This window comes from Rattus norvegicus, chromosome 11 (genome assembly GCF_036323735.1).
Source record: "Rattus norvegicus strain BN/NHsdMcwi chromosome 11, GRCr8, whole genome shotgun sequence".
Classification (NCBI taxonomy): Eukaryota; Metazoa; Chordata; class Mammalia; order Rodentia; family Muridae; genus Rattus; species Rattus norvegicus.
This window is the reverse complement of record NC_086029.1, coordinates 98,826,259-98,850,687: the sequence shown is the minus strand read 5'-3', so window position 1 is coordinate 98,850,687 and position 24,429 is coordinate 98,826,259. Positions and strand designations below refer to the sequence as shown.

The 24,429-nt window shown below is 37.1% G+C and overlaps 1 protein-coding gene across 3 annotated transcripts in view; it reads right to left on the bottom strand.

The window, feature by feature from the left end:
• Nucleotides 1-8,104: 8,104 nt before the first annotated feature.
• Nucleotides 8,105-24,429, bottom strand: part of Ube2v2 (ubiquitin conjugating enzyme E2 V2) — a 33,903-nt gene continuing 17,578 nt past the window's right edge. For 2 of the 3 annotated variants that reach the window (XM_017597891.3, XM_039088057.2), the window contains exon 4: nucleotides 10,161-11,041. In XM_017597891.3, the coding sequence (XP_017453380.1) occupies nucleotides 10,895-11,041 (147 nt within the window). In that variant the 3' untranslated portion in view covers nucleotides 10,161-10,894. Of the gene's footprint in view, nucleotides 11,042-24,429 lie in introns of all 3 variants that reach the window. The other variant, NM_183052.2, reaches the window with a different exon arrangement.

Sequence of the window (24,429 nt, the reverse complement as noted above, 5' to 3'; positions counted from 1 at the left end):
TCAGAGTAAAAGGCTGGAAAACAATTTCCAAGCAAATGGTCCCAAGAAACAAGCTGGAGTAGCCATTCTAATATCCAACAAAATAGACACACAACCAAAGGTTAACAAAAAGATAAGAAAGGACACTTCACACACATCAGAAACCAAGAAACTAAACACCTATCCAACAAGACCAGGTATCAGCACCTGGAATCACAATCTTCCCAAATCCAGATACCCATATTCCAGCGTGAAAACACAATCAGTAATAGCCATGACAATTTATCTCCACTAGAACCCAGCAACCCTACCAGAGCAACAGGTCCTGAATATTCCAACTTAGCTGAAGCACAAGAAAAAGACTTTAAAATAGGTCTTTCTGACCATGTGAATATGAAGTCATACAGAAAGAGGAAATCTATGGAAACACAAAGTGAAAAGAAATTAATACAGTGTAAGACAAAAGATGGAAATGTAATCAATAAAGCAAATAAATACAAACTGAGGTAAATTGAGCATTTAGGAACCCTGACAGGAACTTCAGAGGTAAGATCACCAACAAAAAACAAGAGATGAAAGAGAGAATCTCAAGCATTGAAGGCAGAATAGAATAGAAACATCAGTCAAAGAAAATGTTTAATCTAAAAAGACTTAGCACAAAACATCCAGGGCACCTGGCACACTATAAAAAGACCAAATCTAAAAATAATAGGAATAGAGGAAAAAGCAGCCCAGATCAAAGGCCCAGAAAATATTTTCAAGAAAATCATAGAAGAAAATTTCCCTAATCTAAAGAAGAAAATGCCTATCACGGTGTAAGAAGCATCCAGTATACCAAATGGACCAGGCCAGGAAAAAAAAAATCCCCTCAGCACATAAAAATCAAAACACTAAACATTCAGAATGAAGAAGTAATATTCAAAGCTGCTAGGGAAGAGGACAATGTGATATATAAAGGCAGACCCATGTGATAAAACCTGACTTCTCAATGGACACACTAAAAGCTAGAAGGGCCCAGACTGATACTCTACAGGCTCTCAGAGATGAGATTCCAGCCAGACTACTATACCCAGCAAAAAGACACGAAAATTAAGACATTCCATATAAAACAAAATTTAAGCAATATTTATATACAAATCCAGCTCTACAGAAGGTGCCTGAAAGAAAACTCCAACCTAAAGAGGTTAACTACACCCAAGAAAACACAAGGAAAAACTATTCTCAGACCAGCAAATCAAAAGAGAGGAAGCACACATACTACCACAACAAATAATCAATAGTGGTCATTGACATCTTTCAACATCAATGGTCTCAATTAACCAGTAAAAAGACACAAACAGAATGAATACAAGCAGAATATCCATCTTTTTGCTGCATCTAAGAAAGACACTTTCACATCAAGGATAGATATCATCCCATGCTGAAAAGATGGAAAAAGACATTCCAAGCAAATAGTAGGCATTTTAGTATCTTATAAAATAGACTTCAAACAGAAACCAATCAGAAGAGATAAGGAAGAACGCTGTATATGCATCAAAGGAAAAATAAACAAAGAGGACCTGGCAATTGTTAACAAATATGCAATCAACACAAGGACACCCCAGCTCAAAAAATAAATACAACTACATCTTAAGTCACATGCTGACCCTCATACACTGATAGCAACGTCAATACCTGTCTCCAACATACAGGTCATCACAACAAAAACTAAACAGAGAAATGCTAGACCTAACATTATAGACCAAATAGATATTTTAAGAGGAAATGCACTGCCTTAAAATGAAAAGCAATAATACCCCTCGTGACTTGTGATGAGGATTAAAAGACAGTCTTATCCAAACCTGTAATCACAACGTAAACATATAGTGATTTAGCTATGTGTGCTCTATTCTGCATTTTCTTCTATGTAGGGAATACTCCTCACATCAGTCATTTAACAAAGGGTCAAGGTATTTGCTAAAATGAACTAAGTAGTCCATTTTACAAACCCAAGCAGAGAAAATGTTTAGTGACATGTATTGTGAAAGAGGGGGAAACTGTGGGAAATGTAAACAAAATATATTGTCTCTTGACAAAACTTTATTTTTTTAAAAAAGTGTGAAGCCATTTGGCAGAAATTCAATGTCCCCAAGTCGACACTTTTAAAATGAACTTTGCTTATCTGCTGAACTGTTCTGAGTTAGCCAATTATTTATGAGTATGAGACCGAGTTCTGACTACCCAGAGGTAAGGGGCCCCCTTTACATTAGAAATATAACCCAACCAGACCCCCAGTGGATGTTGTTGCTGTTGTAGTTGTTTTGCATGATTTGACATGGTAATACATTCTTCTCCAGAAGTGATTTTTTTCCCTTGCTTTGCCAAAATAGTTTGTATTGTGTCCTTGACCCTAGACCCATTTAGAATATTCCTGCTGCCCTACAAATGTGACAGGTAATATCAGTGTGGGAACTATCCATGTGTATCTCAGAAAATCCAACTTGTAGGAATAACTTGCCAAACTTAAATTCCAGATTATGAAATTTACCATCAAACCTCAAAGGATTTGGGAAGCACTGTGGTTACAACTGGGATCCTGCTTACCTTAGAATATCTTCTACCTTATTGACTCATAAAATTTTGGGGTTCTTTTTATTACAATTGCACAAAAGCAAAAAGTCTCCAATGGTAACAGCATTCACCAAAACCAAAAGAACCAAAAGAACCCTTCTGAAAGTATGTAAATTTTAGAACAAGCTAAATTCATTGCAAATGAAGACACTGATTGTTTTTTTAAAAAAAAAAAAAGACTCATGTTCAAAAACAGAACATATAGAGTTACTAACCCTGAGAGAATAAAGAATACTGTTTTATAATGATTTAGTCAAAGAATGGATTAAAACTATGATCTAAGTCCAATCTCAGAGGTGGACTTTTAACTTACAACAGTTGACAACTTTAGTACAGACAGAATCCAAAGTGGCTGAAGGGCAACTACCAACATTTGTTAGTGTAGAGGCTAGCAGTAATGATCTATGGAAAGTTTACGGAAAACTTCTATTATGGAAAATAATAGATGAAACTGTAACCTTAAGGCACTATACTCCAAGAGCCTTCATTCTCCCAATTAAGCAAATATTCAGGGCATCTCATAGTACAGTTAGCTAAGACTAGGGAAATTCTGAGCAGTGCTCATTCTGTCAGTGGGAAGTAGGTAGACAAGTGACTCCCAACTAGAGTCCCATTTTCCTTTCTGTGAAATGTGGAACAAAATCTGGTTAGGGAATCCTGATTTCTCACAAGTCTGACCCCTTCTTTATATATATCCATAATATCTGATGCACAGGAAAAGCTGTGGGAAAAGTTCAAAATGTCATGGTTATTTAATTTCTCCTGCAATGTAACTATTCATTTTCCTACCCAAACTGAAATCTGATGCATTACCAATAAGAAAATAATATATACAAAAATCTATTACTGAAAAACAATCTTTCCTAGAATTAAAAGTAGCCACTATATCTGATGTTATACTATGGAACCAAACTAGTTTTTAAAAAACTAGAATTAAAAGATAACAAAGGATTCAGTCTAGTATAGCTTAACACATGCAGAGAGTTTGGGGAGGTAGTTAAAAATGCCTGTTTCCATCACATTACCTTTACTTCTTTAGGCCATAATGCTGTCTCCATTTTTTTTTTTTAAATGTTGGGTCTAGAACCGCTATTGTATGTGACATATAAATAGTATATCAGATATATAGGGCAGGATGAATAGATTTGATGATATGATCCAGGGACTTCTATCTTAGAGGCTGTATCACCTTTTCTCTGTCCTGAAGACTGTTTTCCTGTCTACTCAGGTTTATTTCTAATAAATCCTAGGAAGAGCCAACCTAGCCTTGCAGTGTATGTACATGTATATGTACATGTATGTGGTATCTGGCCAATAAGAACTGTTAACTCACAAAGAAAAAAGGCAGAAACTGGGGGTCTGGGAGATGTAGTGCCCATACCAAAAGATTATACACTGCCAAATGAGCTTCATATTATGGCAGACCTAAACCAAACTATCTTTGGACTTGCAGTTGCTTTGAAATCCAAATCTTGAGAGGCTTCACCCAACAAGTGACAGAAATTGATGCAAAGACTCGCAGCCAAACATTAAGTAGAGCTTGGGGAATCCTGTAGAAGAGGGAAGGATTGAAGGAGACAGAAAGGTCAAGACCACAAGAAAACCTACAGAATCCACCAGCATGGGCCCACAGGGGCTCATAGACTGAATTGCCAACCAGAGACCATATTTCAACAGTTGTGCAGTTGGGTACTCATGTGGGACTCCTAAAGTGGGAGCAGGGACTATCTCTGACTTTGTTGCCTGCCTTTGGATCCCTTCCCCCTAACTGGGCTGCCTTGTCTAGCCTCAATTAGAAGATGTGCCTAGTCTACTGCAACTTGATATGCCAAGGCTGGCTGATACCCATGGGAGGCCTTCCCTTTTCTAAGAAGTGGAGCAGTTGTGTAAAGGAGGCACTGTGTAGGAGGGAGAAGCTTCAATCAAGATGTAAAAGAACAAGTAAATAACACCACCACCACCATCACATCCTTAGCAATCCACTAGCCTTCACCAATCCAAAAGCTAAGAATGTTACCAGGCAGCATCAAAAGCCTACAGTGGTGTATTCCTCGTGTGCCTGTTGCCTGCTTGAATGTGGGTCCCAGTAATGTATTTGATACGTTATCAAAACCATTTGTTCTGTTAACTAGTAACTATCTCCTATAAGCATTTCCTCAGTGGAAAACATTACCTTTTTCCTTTTTCTTTTTCCTTGGTGGCTCATGCTCTCCAGGTATCGCTTTTAGGCCAGAAATAACGTAAGTGTACACTTTTCTTATATTTCTGACACTTAGGTTCACCAAAGTAGTCTTGCCTTTAGCTCACTTCCAAGGTCAATCATAGTTCATGTTTCCAGACCAGGCCATGGTCATTTATATTCAACTCCATAATAAAATGTTATGCCCTTGGAGGCATTAACACTGGGCAAAATATTGATATCTAACAATCATCACATATTTATTTGTGATTTAAGAAGAAATAAAACAGTATAAATTCTGTCAATTATCAGTTAATAAATTTTCTTTTTTTAATTACAGGCTGACTGTCCGTGAGACTTCAATGCTTCATTAGCCCCAGGGAAGAGCATACCAATTGATTATGCAATACCAAATGGTCAGACCTGAATATATACAAATAACACTGATACAATATACAAATACGGGCTGAGGCTGTCTGTGTCTGTGTCTGTGTCTGTGTGTGTTTCTGTGTGTGTGTCTGTGTGTGTGTGTGTGTGTGTGTGTGTAGTATGTATGTATGTATGTATGTATGTAACAACAACTAATAAAAAAAGCATTGAATTTGAAAGAGAAAAAGAGGTATATTGAAAGAAAGGGAAGGGGAAATGATGTAATTATACTAGAACCCAAAAAATTTTAAAAGATTGATCATTTTTAAAGATTATAGAACTCAACTTGGGTGTTACAGAAGTATTTGAAAGTATCATATTTATCCATTGTAATGAGTATCTTCACGCCAAAACGGAAAAAGAACATCAATTAAAACTAATTTTATTCCTCTCTTCTATTTTGCATGAGTTAGTTTGTGAGTTTGAGGCCTGATTGATCAATTAACAAGTCCCAGGGCAGCATCAGTCGACACAGTAAGACCTTGTCTCAAAAAAATATAAATAAAAAATGTTATTTTAGTATGAGAATATCTGATTAAAAATCTTCCTTCAGGGCTGGAGAGATGGCTCAGTGGTTAAGAGCACCGACTGCTCTTCCAGAGTTCAAATCCAAGCAACCACATGGTGGTTTACAGCCATCTGTAATGAGATCTGATGCCCTCTTCTTATGTATCTGAAGTCAGCTATGGTGTACTTACATAAAATAAATAAATCTTTAAAAAAAAATCTTCCTTCAGATTACAACATGAATTTTTCCAATTACTTTATAATCTACTATGAAGCCTGCTTAAAGCCAGGCATGGTAGCACATGTCCATAATCTACGATCATCCTCTGCTAAATCAATACGCCAATACCAGTCTGAGTTATATTAAGACTCTGTCTCAAAAAAATAAAAATTAAAAAATGTAATGCCAACTATTAATTTTCTTTAGGAAATATAAACAAAAAACAAACCTTTGTATGCTGATTCCTTAAATTTTACTTACATAATGCATACAATTTAATCATCAAGTTTCTTCAGCACTGGGACATGTGCTTTTCATCTGAGAATGATGCCCTAGATTGGACTTCATGTGTTCTATCTCCAGTGTTTGACTGCTGAAATCCTATAGCCTGAGGTTGCTCAAAGTAGAATCTATCCCCTTTTCACCTCTATTTCTACAACTGTCTCTTCCAGTTCAGGATTTTTTTTTTTTCCTACTTCTTTGGTGGCTCCTGTTCTCCAAGTATCGCTTTTAGGCCAGATATAACTTAAGAGGTCCACTTTTCTTACATTTTTGACACTTAGGTTCATCAAAGTAGCCTTGCCTTTAGCTCAGTTTCAAGGTCAATCATAATGTCTGCCTTTACCTCTTTATAAGTTACTAAAGTAACTGCTGTTTACTTCTCTGGTACAGTTGTGGCTTAATCCAAAAATAGTAAATACAAACCTTTTACTCTCCTAGTACTTGTTTCTTTACAAAACCTTCACAGCTCTGGCATACTTGGAAAATAACTATGTAAGTCACATACAAGGAGATGGGCAAGTTGGATATATATGCTTGAAACCAACTCACCAATCATTTCTTCATGAGGAGGCCCAAGAAGTGAGAAGCATGAGCCATGGCCAGCTGGGATTCAACCTCAGCTTTTCCTGGCACAAAGATGCTGGGTCAGATATCCATAGAATCTGTAAGACAACAGCTTGGAAGCAGAAATCAATCTTGCTTTTGTATATAATCTTTAGCCAGCTTTAGGGGATTTTTGGTTTTTGTTTGTTTTTGTTTTTGTTTTTGTTTTTGTTAAGAAGCTGCTTGTTATTGAGCAAAGACAAGTGTCATTATGCCTACATTTGTTGGCATACATTACTGCCCAACTGTTGCATGGGATTCATCCAGTTATTCAATTGAGAAAGGACCATTGCTTGATCTTCTAAGTTAAGAAAGATCTATTCAGCTTTTATCATTATCTCATAAACTTAAAAGGGGGAACCTACCTAAGTATTTTTAAATTATATGGAAAAATGAGATGGGTAAAACCCTCATTTCTTAGCTGTGTACCTTTTACTAAGGATATAAACACCATAGTAACCAGTTTATATGCAGTGGTTATTTTTAAAAGTTCTGTCTCTCTTCCCACCTCCTGGTAGCGACATGTGATTACTCACATACAACACTGTCTAGCTTTGTACATAGCTTCTGCAAATCCAAACAAATCATCAGATTCATTCCCTGAGCCTTCTAATGGCTTTTTAAATAATGTAACTGATTCTATGAGTCTCTCAAACTCCTTGATTTTACAAAATGGTTCTGATTTTTATTTATTTTTTGCATCAACAAATACCGTTATCAGTTTTCTTTTCAGAAAAATTCTTTTCAACATTCCAGAAAACTTTCTAAACATCCAATATGCTCAGTGTCAGATTCCTTTGGGACAGGCCAGATGGTTCAGAGGGTAAAGCCAGATGACCTGAGTTCAATCCCTCACATGGTGGAAGCAGAGAACAAATTCCTAAGTTGTTCTTTGAACACACACACACACACACACACACACAAATACTAACTTCACATACATTCAAAATGTAGACCACATCAATTGTAACCAGTCTTGGTAAAGTAGCTTGTACTGATAAACCACACTAATTTCCTATTTATTCACGTACCCAAATGTTGAGTAAAATAGTTCTTTAAAAGGTCAATAAAAATTTACAGGTTTTGTTTTTACAACCAAGAGACTAGGTGCCTTTGACAGTTCCCAATGTTTGTTAAAAAAAAAATCCTAGAAAATTATATACAGATCCCTAAACAAATGCAATAACTTTATTTTAAATTATCAAATAATAAAAAATTATCAATTCTGAAAATAACAAAGTAATTAAGTATAACAGGAACCTATTGGAACAAGAATTTTACCTCTCTAACTTCTAATTAACATACAGGCATCAAGGGTCATCCTTAAAAATCTCTTGAAACAAATTTCTAAGGCAACTTTCTAGTCTATACCACAACATTCCTGCAACCCTAGCCACTTTACAAAGGAAAATTTCCTTTTAAACTTCTGTCTTATAATTATAAGACTCTAAAATTTCATGAATTAATATATCTTAGATTATCATATATAATTGCTACATGCAAAATGGATTTTGCTTTGGAAATCTTTTAACTGACTCGTAGATTTCTGCTAAAATCAACAATCCCCCTTTTTTTTAAATAGGTAGGACTCTGTCTGACAACAGCCTTGGGTAGCATACACAAAGACAACATGAGACCAAAGTACGAGATTCTATCAGAGCCTATCAAAAGCATCCCAATACTTTCTAGTTTCCAAGTATCACAAGACACATTTTCAAGGCAGAAAACAGACTGATAATGATTCTATAGTATCGCAATTCAATGTAATCTTTAACCATTAAATATTAAGTATAATGTTTAAGTCTACTTTAATAATTAACGCATGGAAAATGTGTACATTCTGTGTGATTTTTAAATACTTAGAACATTTTTGAGGGACTGAGATGGCTCAATGGTCGAAAATGCTCGTCGGATATCAGATCCCTAGAACCCACATAAAATAACAGTTGAGGCTGTAATTCCGGCCTTGGAAAGCAGAGGCAGGGGATCTATCTTGGTAGCAAGCTGATTAGCAAGTCTAGCCGCATCAGTGAGCTTCATTTAGAAACCCTGTCTCACACTATATAAAGTGAAAGAGCAATTAAAGGAGACTCCAGACGTCAACCTAAGGCTTCTGTATACACCACTACTCCTCCCCACCTACACACACACACACACACACAAAGAATAAAGAAACCTCGCTGATAATTAACTAGTTCATTTAAAATGAGTCCATCTATTCTGGACATTGCAGTGTACACCAGAACCAGTACTTGAGAGGTTGAGACAGAAGTAATTCTGCAAGTTTGAGGCTATCATAGGTGATACTGTTTCAAAATACAAAAGTGATGATAATGTTTAGACAAAATGTCTAGTGTTTAATTAATGAAATGCTAACTAAAAAAAGGTTAATTTTTAAACAGCTTAATCAAAACATGCCAAGTATGTTTAAAGAAACCTGTCTTGGCTATAAAAGTAACCAAAATAATCCAGTCTACTAGTAATACTTTTCCTTTACTTTCTTTATAGGCAAAGCTTGAACATCTAATTTTTTATTTTGACAATCAAACTTTGTCAATATGATAAAAGAATAAAAATGAACTTTCAACTTCAGACACATATTTGTTAAAGTGAATGTGGAGTGGAATGATAAAATTAACTTTCATTGGTCTTAGAAGAGGGACCAATGAGATGACTCTTCAGTGAAGGCACTCATTCCCTTATTCAGACAGATGGTACATGGTGATCAGAGTTTGACATCAGGAACACATATAAAAGTGAAGGCAAGAACCAACTCCAAAGGTAACCTTTGACCTTCATACAAGTGTACACACACATATGTGCATGTGCGCACACACACAACACACATACACACACACAAATAAAGTAAAAAAAAAATGTAAAGACAGGTGAAGAAATGTCTTCAATTCAGTCAACTGTAATGAACCAAAAGCTTCATAGAAAAATAAGTCATAAAGAAAAAAATGAATGAGTACTTGAATAATTTGCAGTCTGTAACTATGAAAATTGCTAAAATGCAATTTTAAAATTACCCATGATGAAATAAAACTTGAAATGTAGTAACCGAGATACCTCTTTGTGCAAAGAAATTAAACTGAGCATGTAAGAAGTCAAAAAGATGCTCTGTAAGTTCCAAACATAAGCATATAAAATAGAATTTCAATGAAAATCTTTGATATTCTCTCATTATTTCTTTGGTTTTACATACAATCTTATGTATCAGCCCAAGCTGGCCTGGAACTGAAAATCTTCCTGCTTTTGCCATTACCATGCCTAGCTTAATAACCCCCAATTTTGCTACCTTGATATGGCTACTATAGCATATATCAATGTAACAGAAATAGCACAGTCTTTGAAGACACATTCCATATTTTATTTACATTTTAAGACTAACTTTCATCTCAAAATCACATATCCAACACCTATTTCCTTTTTGTTGTCTTCACTTAAAACTTCTAAGCATGTTTTATTAAACAAAGACTGTAAACAACTTATCATGTCTGTTACATGTAACAAACGAGAACAGCTTTTAACAGAAATTCAAAACCCCAAACATCTTTTTATTATAAATACAGGTATCAAAACCATCCTGCACCTATGTTTGACACTAACAGTAGTCAGCACCCACACCGCTTCAAGGATTAACACAATTGGTGACTAGTCATTATGTCTGCTACTTTAAACAATTCCATCTGCAGCTCTAAATATGGTGGATAAAGCCTGCCAGTTCTGTTCTTCTTTCTTGAGACTTTACTTTCAGAAAAACAAAGGTTCCCGTGGCCATCTGACACTCTTTTGCCATGCTTCTGTCTTGACAACCTGAATTCCATTTTGAATGCTTCAGATTCATGTTTAAATGACAGTGCTTTTAAGAAGAGAAAGAAAAATTGTGCTGCACTTCTCTTGTTACCTGAAAACATAATAGGTGTACATATATTAAATATATTCTTACAACTGTCCAGGTCATGTTTACCAGCTGCAATTCTTTTACTTAATGTGTGGGTATTTTGCATGGTGATATTTAATCAAGACATTAACATGAGTAGAAGGTTGTTGATTTAAGACAAGTTTGAGATCCACTAAAATTAGTTGTTGTATGTCTGTCCTTCTGGTGGCTGTGGAAGCTTCATGTTTTCTTTGGACATCATAAGACGTCTTAGCTCTTGAAGTACAACTTTAATGCTATAGGAATTTTGCCATTTTGCTAATACTGGTATGCTCCGTGCATCCACCTGAGAGAAGAAGAAAAGACAGACAATTAACTACCAAGTGTAAAGCACTGCAGAACCATAGCCAGACACAGTGGAACACACCCAGCCAGCAGAGAAGAGAGGATCACAAAATTCAAGTCAGCCTGGGCCGGGCTAGATATGGAGACCATCTCAAAAAAAAGAAAGAAAAATTAACAGTATTATTAATGATAATGTATTATATACCAATATTTTAAATATAATTTAACAAGAATGTTATACTATGAAATTACAAATTTAACATGTTTATTGTAACAGCAAGGTTCAGAATTAATGTATTTTAAAATTATATATTTTAAAAGATATACTTGAACAAGATTTTCTAGTATTTTCTGTATTTTACAATGAACATGCAGCAATCTTATTACCAGAATTTCTATATGCACATAAATATTACATTAAATAACAATTTTGTAATCATGTATAAATCCTTTTCAATGATTAACCTGAGTTAATTACTGTTGCTGATTTAAGACAAATCTACTAACACTAGAACATTCCTTTCTATTTCTAATAAAACTAAGAAGAAAAAGGTTGAACTACTACTGGTGGATGGCATGATCTTGTACACAGACAACTATAAGAATAACATTAAGAAAACTAGTGGAGGCCAGAAATGGTGGTGCACACCTTAATCCCAGCACTTGGAGGCAAAGCCAGGCAGATCTCTGTGATCTGGAGACCAGCAAGGCCAGTCAGGAATGCCTTGTTTCAAAAACACAGGAAGAGACAGGAAAAGGGAGTGGCCAAGAAGGTGGAAACAGGGAGAGGAAGGGAGAAGAAAGGGAGGAGAAAGAGAAGAGGAAGCAGGAGGTAGGGGAGGAAGAAAGTACTAAAGCTAATAAGATCATAGTATCCACATTTTTTAAAAAGCTGCATTTCTATACATTTACAATGAATCTAAAAGCAACAATTAGGAAAACAAGGGCTGGAGAGATGGTTCGGAGCTTAAGAGCACTACCTAAGAGGTCCTGAGTTCAATTCCCAGCAACCATGTGGTAGCTCAGAACCACCTATAATGCAATCTGGTGCTCTCTTTTGGCCTCAGGCACACACGCAGGCAGAATACTGTATACATAATAAATAAATAAAAATATTTAAATATATGTACACACAATAATAGTAGCAAAATTAATATTTGTGCACCAGGAATTGAAGTATTGTTGATAGAAACAAAAGGCCTAAATGAGTATACATGGATATATTGAGCTAAAACTTTAAGAACAGCTTGGGTGATCAGACCTGTTGATCTAGAAGCATACAGGTTAGACTCCCTTCTGGAAACCATCTCCTCTGTTCGCTGAGTCCTCTGGGATACGCATAGCTTCCCAGAGCCACCTGTTACCCAAGCTGAACCTCCATTATCCCACCAGCTCTCGGTCCAAGAATACACATCAGAGGCTTCCCATACCAGGATCATGCAGTTGAAGTCCCCTCCAGGGACTAAAGACAACAATACAACTACAACTAAAGGCCCTCGAATGAACACAATGAACAAAAACCAGAGCAACACGATACCTTCAGAGCACGGCTACCCTACTACAACAAGTTCTGGATATCCTAACACAACCAAAGCACAAGAAAATGATCTTAAATCCAATCTTATAAAGTTGAAAGAAGAAATGAATAAATCTCTTGATGAAATACAGGAAAATACAACCAAACAGGTAGAAAGGCCTTTAAAGAGGAACAAATAAAATCCTTAAAGACATACAGGAAAATAGAATTAAATATGGGGAAGGAAATAAGTAAAGTTGTTCAACACGTGACAACAGAAATAAAAGCAATTAAAGAAAAACACACACAAACTGAGGGGATCCTAGAGACGGAGAACATAGGGAAGAGAACAGAAAGGACTGATGCAAGCATCGCCAAGCAGACAGAAGAGATGGAAGAAAGAATCTCTGGTTGGAACATACAACAGAAGAAACTGATACATTTGTCAATGAAAATGTTACATCTAAAATATCCTCACACAAACAGCAAGGAAATTGGGAAAGCAAACTAGAACAGCCATTCTAATATCTAATAAAATAGATGTTTAACCAAAATTAATCAAAAGAGACAGGGAATGACACTTTATACACATCAAAAGAAAAAAAAATCTACCAAGCTGATATCTCAATTCTGAACATCTATGCCCCAAGCACAAGGGCACCTACATTTGTAAAAGAAACATTGCTGAAGCTTATATAGGGTTATAGTACATCAAACCCCACACATTAAGAAAAATAAGAGTGGAGGACTTCAACACCTCATTCTCACCAATTGACAGGTCATCCAGACAAAACCTAAACGGAAAAATAACAAAACAGACATTATGAACTAAATGAACCTAACAGACATCTACAGAATATTTCACCCAAATACAAAAGAATATATCTTCTCAGTACCTCTTGAATCCTTCTCTAATACTAATCATATAGTCAGTCACAAAGCAAACCTCAAGAGATACAAGAAAATTGAAATAACACCTTGTATCTTATCAAAACCCCATGGATTAAAACTGGACTTCAACAACAACAGAAATACCAGAAAGCCTACACACTCATGGAATTTGAAGAACTCTATTCAATGCAATGAATTCTGGATCAAGGAAGAAATAAAAAAATAAATTAAAACTTTCTAGAATTTAATGAAGACACAACATACCCAAACTTATGGGATACAGTGAAAGCAGGGCTAAGAGGAAGTTCATAGCACTAAGTGTCTCTACAAAGAAATTACAAAGCAATTTAAAGTACACTTGAAAGGTCTAGAAAAAAAAAGAAGCAAGCACACCAAAGAGGAGCAGAAAACAGTAAATAATCAAAATCAGGCAGAAATCAATCAATTGGAAACAAAGAAAACAATACAAAGAATCAACAAAGCTAAGAGATAGGATACAGAGAAACAGTATCCAAATGGACAAAAATCAGAAATAAAAGTGGGACATAACAAAAAAAACAAGAAAATTCAAAGAACCCCTAAGGAAATAGCAGCAGTCATTAAAGTCTCCCAACCAAAAAAAAAAAAAAGAAAGAAAGAAAGAAAGAAAGAAAGAAAGAAAGAAAGAAAGAAAGAAAGAAAAAGAAAAAAGCTCAGGGCCAAATGGTTTTACTTCAGAATTTCACCAGACTTTCAAAAAAGAGCTAACACCAATACTTCTCAAACTGTTCACAAAAATAGAAACAAAAAGAACACTGCCAAACCCATTCCATAAAGCCAAGTCACCCTGATACATAAACCACACAAATTTTCAACAAAGAAAGAGAATTTAAGACCAATTTTTCTTATGAACATTGATGCAAGAATACTCAAAAAAAAAAAAAACTGGTAAAAGGAATGCAGGAATATATCAAAAGTATCAACCACCATGATCAAATAGGTTTCATCCCAGGGATGCAGAGATGATTCAGTATACAAAAATCCAACCATGTAATCTACCATATTAAACAAACCAAAAAAAAAAAAAAAAAAGAAAGAAAGAAAAGAAAGAAAAAAAATTACATGGTCATCTCTTTAGATTCTGAAAACCCTTTAATGAAATCCAACACCCTTCATGTTTAGTCTTAGTGAGATCAGGGATACATGGTACATGCCTAAACATAATAAAAGCGATATAAAGAAAGCCAGTAGTCAACACCAAATTAAATGGAAAGAAACTTACGAGAATTCCACTAAAATCAGGGACAAGGCTGTTCTTGGCCTATCTATTCAATAGAGAAAGGGGTACTCTTTCCATGTATATTCAATATAGTACTTGAAGTTCTAGCTAGAGCAAAAAGACAACTAAAGGAGATCAAGGGGATACAAAACAGAAAGGAAGAATTCAAACTATCGATATTTGCTGATAATATGATAGTATTCATAAGCAACCCCAAAAATTCTACCAAAGAACTATTATAGCTGATAAACATCTTCAGGCAAGTGGCTGAATACAAAATAAACTGAAAGAAATCAGTAGCTTTCCTTTATACAAATGAAAAATGGACTGAGAAAGAAATTAGGAAAATAACACCCTTCACAATAACCACAAATAATATATAAAAATCTTAGAGTAACTCTTAACGAAAAAAGTGAAAGACTTTTAAGTCAAGAATTTCAAGTCACTGAAGAAAAAAACTGAGGAAGTTATCAGAGGATGGCCAGAGCTCCCGTGTTCATAGATCAGTAGGACTAACATAGGGATAATGGCCACACCACCAAAGCAATTGACAGATTCAATGCAATTCCCATCAAAATTCCAACATAATTATTTGCAGACCTTGACAGAACAATTCTCAACTTAATATGGAAAAACAAAAAGCCCAGGATAGCTAAAACAACCCTGAACAATAAAAGAACTTCTGGAGGCATAATCATTCCTGACCTCAAGCTACATTACAGAACAATAGTGATAAAAACTGCATGGCATTGGTACAGAAATAGATATGTTGATCAATGGAATCTAATCGAAGATCCTGAAATAAAAACATATACCTATGGACACTTGATTTTTGGCAAAGAAGTCAAAACCATAGAGTGGGGGGAAAAAAAGGATCTTCAGCAAATTGTGCTGGTCTAACTAAATGTCTGCATATAGAAGAATGCAAATAGGTTCATATCTATCACCCTGCATAAAACTCAAGTTCAAGGGATCAAAGACCTCAATGGAAAACTGGATACACTAATCTAATAGAACAGAGAGTGGACAATATCCTTGAACTCACTGGCACAGGAGACATCTTCCTGAACAGAATACCAATGGCTCAGGCTCTATGATCAACAGTTGATAAATGGAGCCTCACAAAACTAAAGCTTCTATAAGGCAAAGGATACTTTTATTAGGACAAAATGGCAATCTACAGATTGGGAAAGGATCTTCAACAACCCTACATCTGACAGAGGACTAATACCCAAAATTTATAAAGAACTCAAGAAGTTAGGCTCCAACAACCCAGTAATCCAGTCAAAAATGGGGCACAGAATAAAACAGAATTCTCAACAGGGGAATTTCAAATGGCCAAGAAGCACCTAAAGAAGTGTTCAACATCTTTAGTCATCGGGGAAATGCAAATCAAAATGATTCTGAGATGCCATCTCACAGCCGTCAGAATGGCTAAGATCAAAATTTCAGTGACTATACATGCTGGCAAGGAAGTGGAGCAAGAACAACATCCCTCCATTGCTGGTGGAAGTGCAAACTTGGACAACTACTTTGGAAACCAATTTGGCAGTTTTTCAGGAAACTGGGAATAGTTCTACCTCAAGACCCAGCTATACAACTCCTGGGCATCTACCCAAAAGATGCCCCACCACCCCACAAAGACACTTGCTCAACTACGTTCATAGCAGCTTTATTCATAATAGACAGAATTGGAAACAAACTAGATGTCTCTAACTGAAGAATAGAAAAAGAAAATGTGGTACATCTACACAATGGAATACTGTTCAGCTATTAAAAACACGGACATCATGAATTTTGCAGGGAAATGGATGGAACTTGAGACTATTATCCTGAGTGAGGTAACTAAGACCCAAAGTACAAGCATGGTTATGTATGCACTTATAAATGGATACTGGACATAAAAATCCATGATGGCCACATTATACTTCACAGACCCAAAGAAGTTAAACAATAAGGAAGGGACAAGCGAGGAAGCTTGAATCTCACTTAGAACAGAGAACAAAATAGTCACAGGAGGCAGATGGAGGAAAGGAACTGGATGGGAGAAGAGCTCAGGAGGGTAAGGGTAGGAGGGTAGATTCAGGATCAGGTGTGGGAAGAGACAGGAGATGGCCAGATTCCCATGAGAATGAATGGAAATTTGCAGCTGGGGTGGGGTAGTGGTGATGTGATCTCGAGGACATGCCAGAGACCTGAGTTAGGGAAGGCTCCAAAGAATCAATGGGAGTGACCGTAGCTGATACTCATAGCAATGGGAATATGGAACCTGAAGAGGTCACTTCCTGTAACGAGGCAGGAACTCCAGTGAAGCAATAGGAACACCAATCCACCCAAAAAACTTTCTACTCAAAAATTTATCCTGCCTACAAAAAATACAGGCACAAAGCTGGAGTAGACACAAAGGGAATGACTAAGCAATAACTAGTCCAACTAGAGACCCATCCCATGGGCAAGCACCAGTCCCTGATACTACTCACGATACTCAGTTATGCTTGCAGACAGAAACCTAGCATGACTGTCATCTGAGAGGGTCTATCCAGCACCTGACCCAGGCAGATGCAGAGACCCACAGCCAAAAAGTAGATGCCAGACTCTCATGGAAGAGTTGGGGGAAGCACTGAGGGCCCTGGAGGTGATAGAAACTCCACAGGAAGACCAACAGTGTCAGCTAACCTGGCCCCTTGGGAGTCTCCGAGACGGAACCAAACAGCATACATAAGCTGGGCCTAGCCCCACAATCCCGCACATATGTAATAGATATGCAGCTTGGTCTTCATGTGGGTCCCAAACAATGTGTGATGGCTATCCCTAAAGTTGTTGCCTGCCTGTGGAATCTGTTCAGCTAACTTGGTTATCTTATCTGGCCTCAGTAGAAGCACCTATCCCCCAGAGAAACCTGATGTGTGGGGGTGGGAGGCACGCAGGGGGTGCCTTCACTCTCTCATGTGAAGAGGGAAATTGGGGGGAAGAATTCCGGGAAAGGAAGAAAGGAAGATGGGGGAGGGTCATAGATCAGGATGTAAAGTGGATTAAAAAAAGAAAAAGAACATGGATAATACAATAATGTCCTGTCTCAAAACAAAGCACCAAATTAAAAGCAATTTGTAAACCACACCATCAATACAGTAAAAAACAAACACAGAGAATAGAAACTAAATGTGTGATATACCACTTCCCCAATATATGAAAAACTCTTACAACTAAACAATAAAAAGTTAACCACCCAACTATAATATAATGAATGTATATGAATGTATAGACTAAAGTAGATGCGGGCAGACAGGTAGCTGGTAAGATGCCTCTCAAAGTTGCAGTACTCCTATTTGAAGCCATCAATCTGTAATTATCAACCTGTAATTTATTTTTATTAATAGTTCCCTGAAGATGGCAAGACAACTCAGTAAGTAAAGGCACTTTTAAGTTCAATCTCTATGATCCATATGATGAAAAGAAAACAACTCCTGAAATTTGTCCCCTGACACAACATGTGTGCTGTGGTAAAAGTACAAATAAACTACACACATGCACATGTACATAAATTTAATTTAACTTAAAACATATTTCAAATCCCAAAGGACAATAAAAGGGATTTTTGAGAAAGTATATTGATAAGAAACTTCTTCTTTAAGATTTATTTATTCATTTGTTTATTATGTATACAGCATTCTGCATCTGTGTATACCTGCAGGTCAGAAGAACACACCAGATTCCATTATAGATGGTTATATTATAGAGATTTGAACTCAGGTCCTCTGGTAAGCTCTGAGCCATCTCTTCCGCCCTCGATGAGATACTCTTCTACACAGCTAATGGAACAGACACTGACACAACTCTAAGCTTTGCAGTTCAACACACACCCACTGCTACTGTACTCCCCAGAAACACGACTCACACTACATACAGGTAATAGTACCAGATCATGAACTGTGTGAGAGCATCAAGGTCCTTCTGCTTTTCCAGAGGAGCTGAGTTTGGTCCCTAGCACCTACCACCTGCTGGCCTGTGAGCAGAGTGGCAAGCATGGTGGCCTGGTTCTAGCCTAGTAAGCGGACATGGAGGCTTGCCATGGAGTAGCTATACCACATGACCGATCCACTCTAAGCAGGTTTAGGAATTCTAACCTAGCCACTACTTCCTATGAAAATGAACAACAACTTGAGTTGTACTTGTTTTACTTGTAACATAGTAAAGTTTTAATGAACAGAAGCCTACATGTTCAGTAAACAAACTCTGCAGGATTGCAGTCTGATTTCTGGAGAACAATGTAGCAATCAATATATAGCAAAGATTTTAAATATTCACTAAGAGTTCTGGGGAGGGGTCAGAACTACATAAAAGTTTTTTGGAAAAAAAACCCTGCAATGTGAGTTATGTTAATACAAACTTATTTTACCCAATACAATATTAAATGACCACTTAAGAATAATTACAATATCTTCTATGGCACCCCCCCCCAAAAAAAAACCAAAACAGGAGGGAGGCTATTGGGAAAGAAGGGATCAATGGACAGGGAAATAGAGAACAAGAGAGGGCAAAGGTGGATAGGTAATGAAACCCAAAGAGGGCTAAAAACATTACAAGAAAATAAAAAAAAAAAAAACCCTGCAAGTGAATGAAAATTATATGAAAAGCCACAGCCACACATATTAAAATGGCTGTAAAGAGATAGCTAGGTAACATTCTTGCCACTTGGGCTTACACAACTATACTTAACTATTCTTAACTATCCTTAAATATCCTTCTCCCTCCTTTAACAATGATACACTAAAATGTTTCTTTTTTTTTTTTTTTTTTTTTGGAGCTGGGGACCGAACCCAGGGCCTTGCGCTTCCTAGGTAAGCGCTCTACCACTGAGCTAAATCCCCAGCCCCTAAAATGTTTCTTAATAGACCCTGCTGCACATTGATTGACTCACCCTGAAAATGCTTTTCTGTAACACAAGTCAAAAATGCCAGGTTTTGTGCTGGAGAGAGAGTTCAGTCAGTAAAGTGTAAACTCAAGGACCTGAGTTCAATCCCTAACGCCCAAGTCAAAAAAGCTAGGCAGAGCAGTGTGCACCTGTATCCCACCATGGGGTAGAGGGAGGAAATCAGAAAACCCATGGTTCGTAAAAAGTTCAGAACAGCTAAAGATGACACCAAATGACAAGCTCTGCTTCTGTGAATATACAGGTACACACAAACACAACCGAACTCCCAAACATTGTAAAGAGAAAAAAAAAAGATACTTTTTTAAGATGTATTTTTACTTTAAAAAAAGAATTACTTATTTTTATTCCATGTGCACTGGTGTTCACCTGCTTTATGTCTGTGTCCGGGGTCAAGTCATTTGGAGTTGGAGCTATGGACAGTTATGAGCTGCCATGTGGGCGCTGGGAAGTGAACCCTGGTCTTCTAGAGCAGCAGTGCTCTTTGACCATTTCTCCAGTCCTTCATTTTACTTTTTTTTTTTTTTTTTTTTTGTGACAAAGAGAGAACAGTATTTGTCTTTGTATCTGTGAGTATCCTTGTAGTCAGAAGAGGATCCACTGGAACTTAAGAGGCAAGTATTCAATAGGTCCTCTGGAAAAACAAGGCGCACTTATGTTGGCTCATTTTTATATCAACTTGACAGCAGCTCAGATTATCAGAGAAGGTATCATAATCAAGAAAATACCTCCATAGGCGTGGTCTACATGCAAACCTGTGGTACATTTTCTTGATTGATGAGGGATGGCCCAATTCAATGTGGGCAGAACCACCCCTGTGCTGGCTGAGTGAAATAAGAAAGCAGGCTAAGAAGCAAGCCAGTAAAAAGCACTCCTCCATGGCCTCCCTGACCTGTCATGACTTCCTTCAATGATAGACTGTGTTCGTGCCTCCAGGTACATGCTCTGTTTAAGACCCTGTTGTAACGTCCTTAGTGATGGACTGTGCTGTGAAATTGTAAACTGAAATATACCCTTTCTTCCCCAAATTGCTTTTGCGAAGTATTTTACCAGAGCAATAGAAAACTAAGAATAGGCTCTTATTATGGAGCCATTGATCTCTCCAGCCCCTTACACTGTGTCTCTTGAAGAGACTGAAACCTCCCTGGTAAATGGAATAGGGAAATTCGGAAGTAATGAATTTCTTTGGCTGTTGCTTAGCTATTCAATGGCTTTATTCTTCCAGCTTTGTTTTGCTTTGTTTCTGGCCAGAGATTACCTTGTATTTAGCAAGTATTACCAATAGGGAACTTGGGAATCCTCAATATTTTTCCAAACTTTAGGTGAGGAGGAACATTCATGACCATTGTGGAGTATCACTTTAAGGACTTATTCAATATTCTAAACCACTCTCTTGCCTGAGATCTAGATTCAAGTGAACCAACTCTGAAGTGACTTCCACAGGGGAAAAAGTCGCTCAGCAGCTCATTTTGAATCCAAACCACATTAGGAATGGCCTCTGCTATAGGATATAGTCTGATCCTTTCTATTACTTTTCCTCCCTAAGTACATTCTGTCACACTTGCAACCTTATGGATAAGGAACTCTACTCATCTCTTCCCCAACACATCTGCCTCTTTGTTTGTCTACCCTCAAACTCTTCTGCTGAGATCCTCTCATTTCCATAATTAGCAGTCAACATGTTTGCCATTCCCCTTCCCACTGGTCCCTGTCCTTCCCAACAGTCCAGTCCCCTTCCTGATTGTTTGGCTTTTCTGTGGTTGTTTGGATTTTGTTTTTATGTATCATGCCTTAGAAGTGCTTGGATTACAGGTCTGAAGCTCACCACATTGGGCATTTTTTTTAAAAAATGTGGGCTGCTGAGCCATGCCTGCCTGTCCCCTCTAGTTCTCCAACAAATTTTAAACAAGTTAATTCAAATCTGAGAGTGCGAGAAAAATAGAAATGTCTCTAAGACTTAACAAATTGTTGCCTGTACTTATTTTTATAAATTATAAAAATATTAAAATAAAATGTCCAATGTTTTATGTTTTAATTCAGTTACCTGGGTATTTATTAAGATTACTTACTAGAAATAAATTTTCAATTTAAAACTGCGATGCTCAGCAATGCAGTGCATTGGCTACTCCTGGAGAAAACGGGGTCAGGTCCAAGTATGAAAAACACGGGATATCAGTTTTTCTCCTAAACACTGCAAAACTTATGTTTATAAGACAGAATTCAAACATTTTTTCTCTCCCATCTTTATGAAAATATGTTAATGCCCCCATACACACACCTGGTAAACTTCTATTCACAGACATGCTTTGCTGCATGCTCAGTGACTTTAGCAGCAACTCCTTCGATTTTCCTTCATTTCCTCTGCTCCAATTTCAAATAGCTCCTGAATATTCTAATTATTCAGCCACACTGAACCACCGGGATGGGTGTGCAAGTTTTCCCTTCATTATTGGTATTTTTTAAGTTTCTATGAAGAACATAAGTTGTTTAAAAATTGGAACAAAATAACATGGAGCAAAAGGCAAGGTTTGCAAAGCTGGCTGAAGACCATTAGCCACTTCCTGTCTGAGCTTTACTAAATGAAACTGAGTAAAGGGAACTTTCCTTGGGCCACTGCCATGAAAAGCAGATTCACAGAGGCTATGTCAGTCACACCTCACACAGAAAAACTAGACCAACAGCCCATATTTTATGACTAGGTACACTCCTACCCTCAAATTTTGAACGAGTATTTTGTGTGAGTGTGTGCACACACACATTCACACACGTTTGCAAAAAATTTTAGCACTTGTTACAGCAAACTTTTCAGTGAAAACCTGAAATAATGTAATTGCTCAGCAAGTGACACATAGAATTTTAAACAATGAAAATAAATCCAATTTTTATAGTTCAACATGAAGAATCTCAAATTGGCATGTTCATAATGACATACAAAGTGAGACATGTCGGGAACATTTAAAGAAATGACACCTACTAAAATGAAGAAAAGGTTACCTCTAGGGCCAAAACCAAAAGACTTGAAAGCATGAATATAATGATACAATTTAGATTTTATCCTGATACTCTCCTTCACTGTAACCTCTAGCCATATATTTAATGAAAAAGTCACAATTTTGGATTTAAAATCTGTTTTTAAATTGAAACAAAGTGATAGTGGTTATTTATCCTGGCTACTTGCATTGTAAACATTGTGGAAGCAGGATATATGGCTAATCTGGTGGCAGATAGGAGGAGAGAACTGACTCCAGAAAGGAATCCTCGACTTCCATAGGAGCCTACCTCTACTTTCATACACACTTTATATGGTTAGTGTTTGTAAACTCGAAACAGACTCGAGGCATCTGGGGAGAGGGATCCTCAAGTGAGGAACTGTGTCCATCCTACTGGCCTGTGTGCAAGTCTAGGGCACTGCCTTAATTGGTAACTGACGGAGAGCCGACCCTGCTGTAGGCAGTGGATCCCTGGGCCAGTAAGAGCAGCAGCTGAGCAAGCAAGTCAGAACAATCTTCCCACAGCTCTGCTTCAATTCCTGCCCCAATTTCTCTCAGTGATGTTTCCCATAAGTGTCCAATGAAATTAAACCCTTTCCTCCCCAAGGACAGAACTTGTGGCACAGTGGTAGTACAAGTCTGACTCCAAACATAGTTGTAGACCAGAAGTACTGAATATTTCCTGAATCTTCCCCTTCTCCTTTGTGCCAATCAGCCAGTCTTATCAGATGTGGAGTTGGGCACCCACCAATGAGATAATAGTTTCTACCTATGTCAAGAAACATCTGGTCCCCGTGTGCTTTTAGTGGGGTTTGGGTTCTGGTGTATCATGTGTGCAGAAAGAAAAGGGCCTTGAACAGCAACTTTCGCTTTATTTACATTTTCCTTTGTGCAGACACCAAAATTACTGTTTCTAGCAGTATTAGCATAAACTTTTGTCTTTTAATAATACAAGAGAATGGGAGGAAGAATGGATGTGTACTACATAAAGTATTAGCAGCATGAAAATACTGATAAGGAGAGGAAACACAGATGAGGTAGACAAGAACATACACAGTCAACAGTGTTGGCAGTCCCACTTCTGTGTAAGGACAAAGCTCATCCTACCATGCATTTTGCTCCCTAACATGTACTCTGCATTAAGTCTGTCCTAAATGTGGCACCTCAAGAGCATGAGTCCTAAGTCCAACACCTAAACAATCCAGTCACGTTAGAAATTGAGCTTATTCTTTTTATCTGCTTTAATGTGTTAACCACATTAAATGTGTCTTGAGTATTCAAACAGACACACTTGTTCCTCAAACAAAAATACCCTTTATGAATATTCATCCTTTTAATCTCAAAAAAGTACCTTTAACGCTAAAAAATCCTTTTTTTTTTTTTTTAAATTTGGAGTTGGGGATCAAGACAGGGCTTCTCTGTGTAGCCTTGGCTGTCCTGGAACTCACTCTGAAGACCAGGGTGGCCTCAGAATCAAAGATCCACGAGCCTCTGCTTCCAAAGTACTGGGATTAAAGGTGTGCACCACCACTGCCCATGGAAAAATAAGTCTTTTATCAAGCCAAGATTTATTCAAACTAAGATTACTGATGCAATTAATAAAATTCTAAGAAAAGCATTACCATAACTTGTAGACACATGAAGATTTTAAGGACAGACTTAATGGTGGCTTAATGCCTATATTTCTGACATTCAAAAAGCTGAAGCAGGAGGACTGGTTCAAATTCAAGGCTAGTGTGGAGTTAAAGCATACTTAAAGTATAGTATGAAACTAAAACAATCCTAAAAATGAAATCAGAAAAAT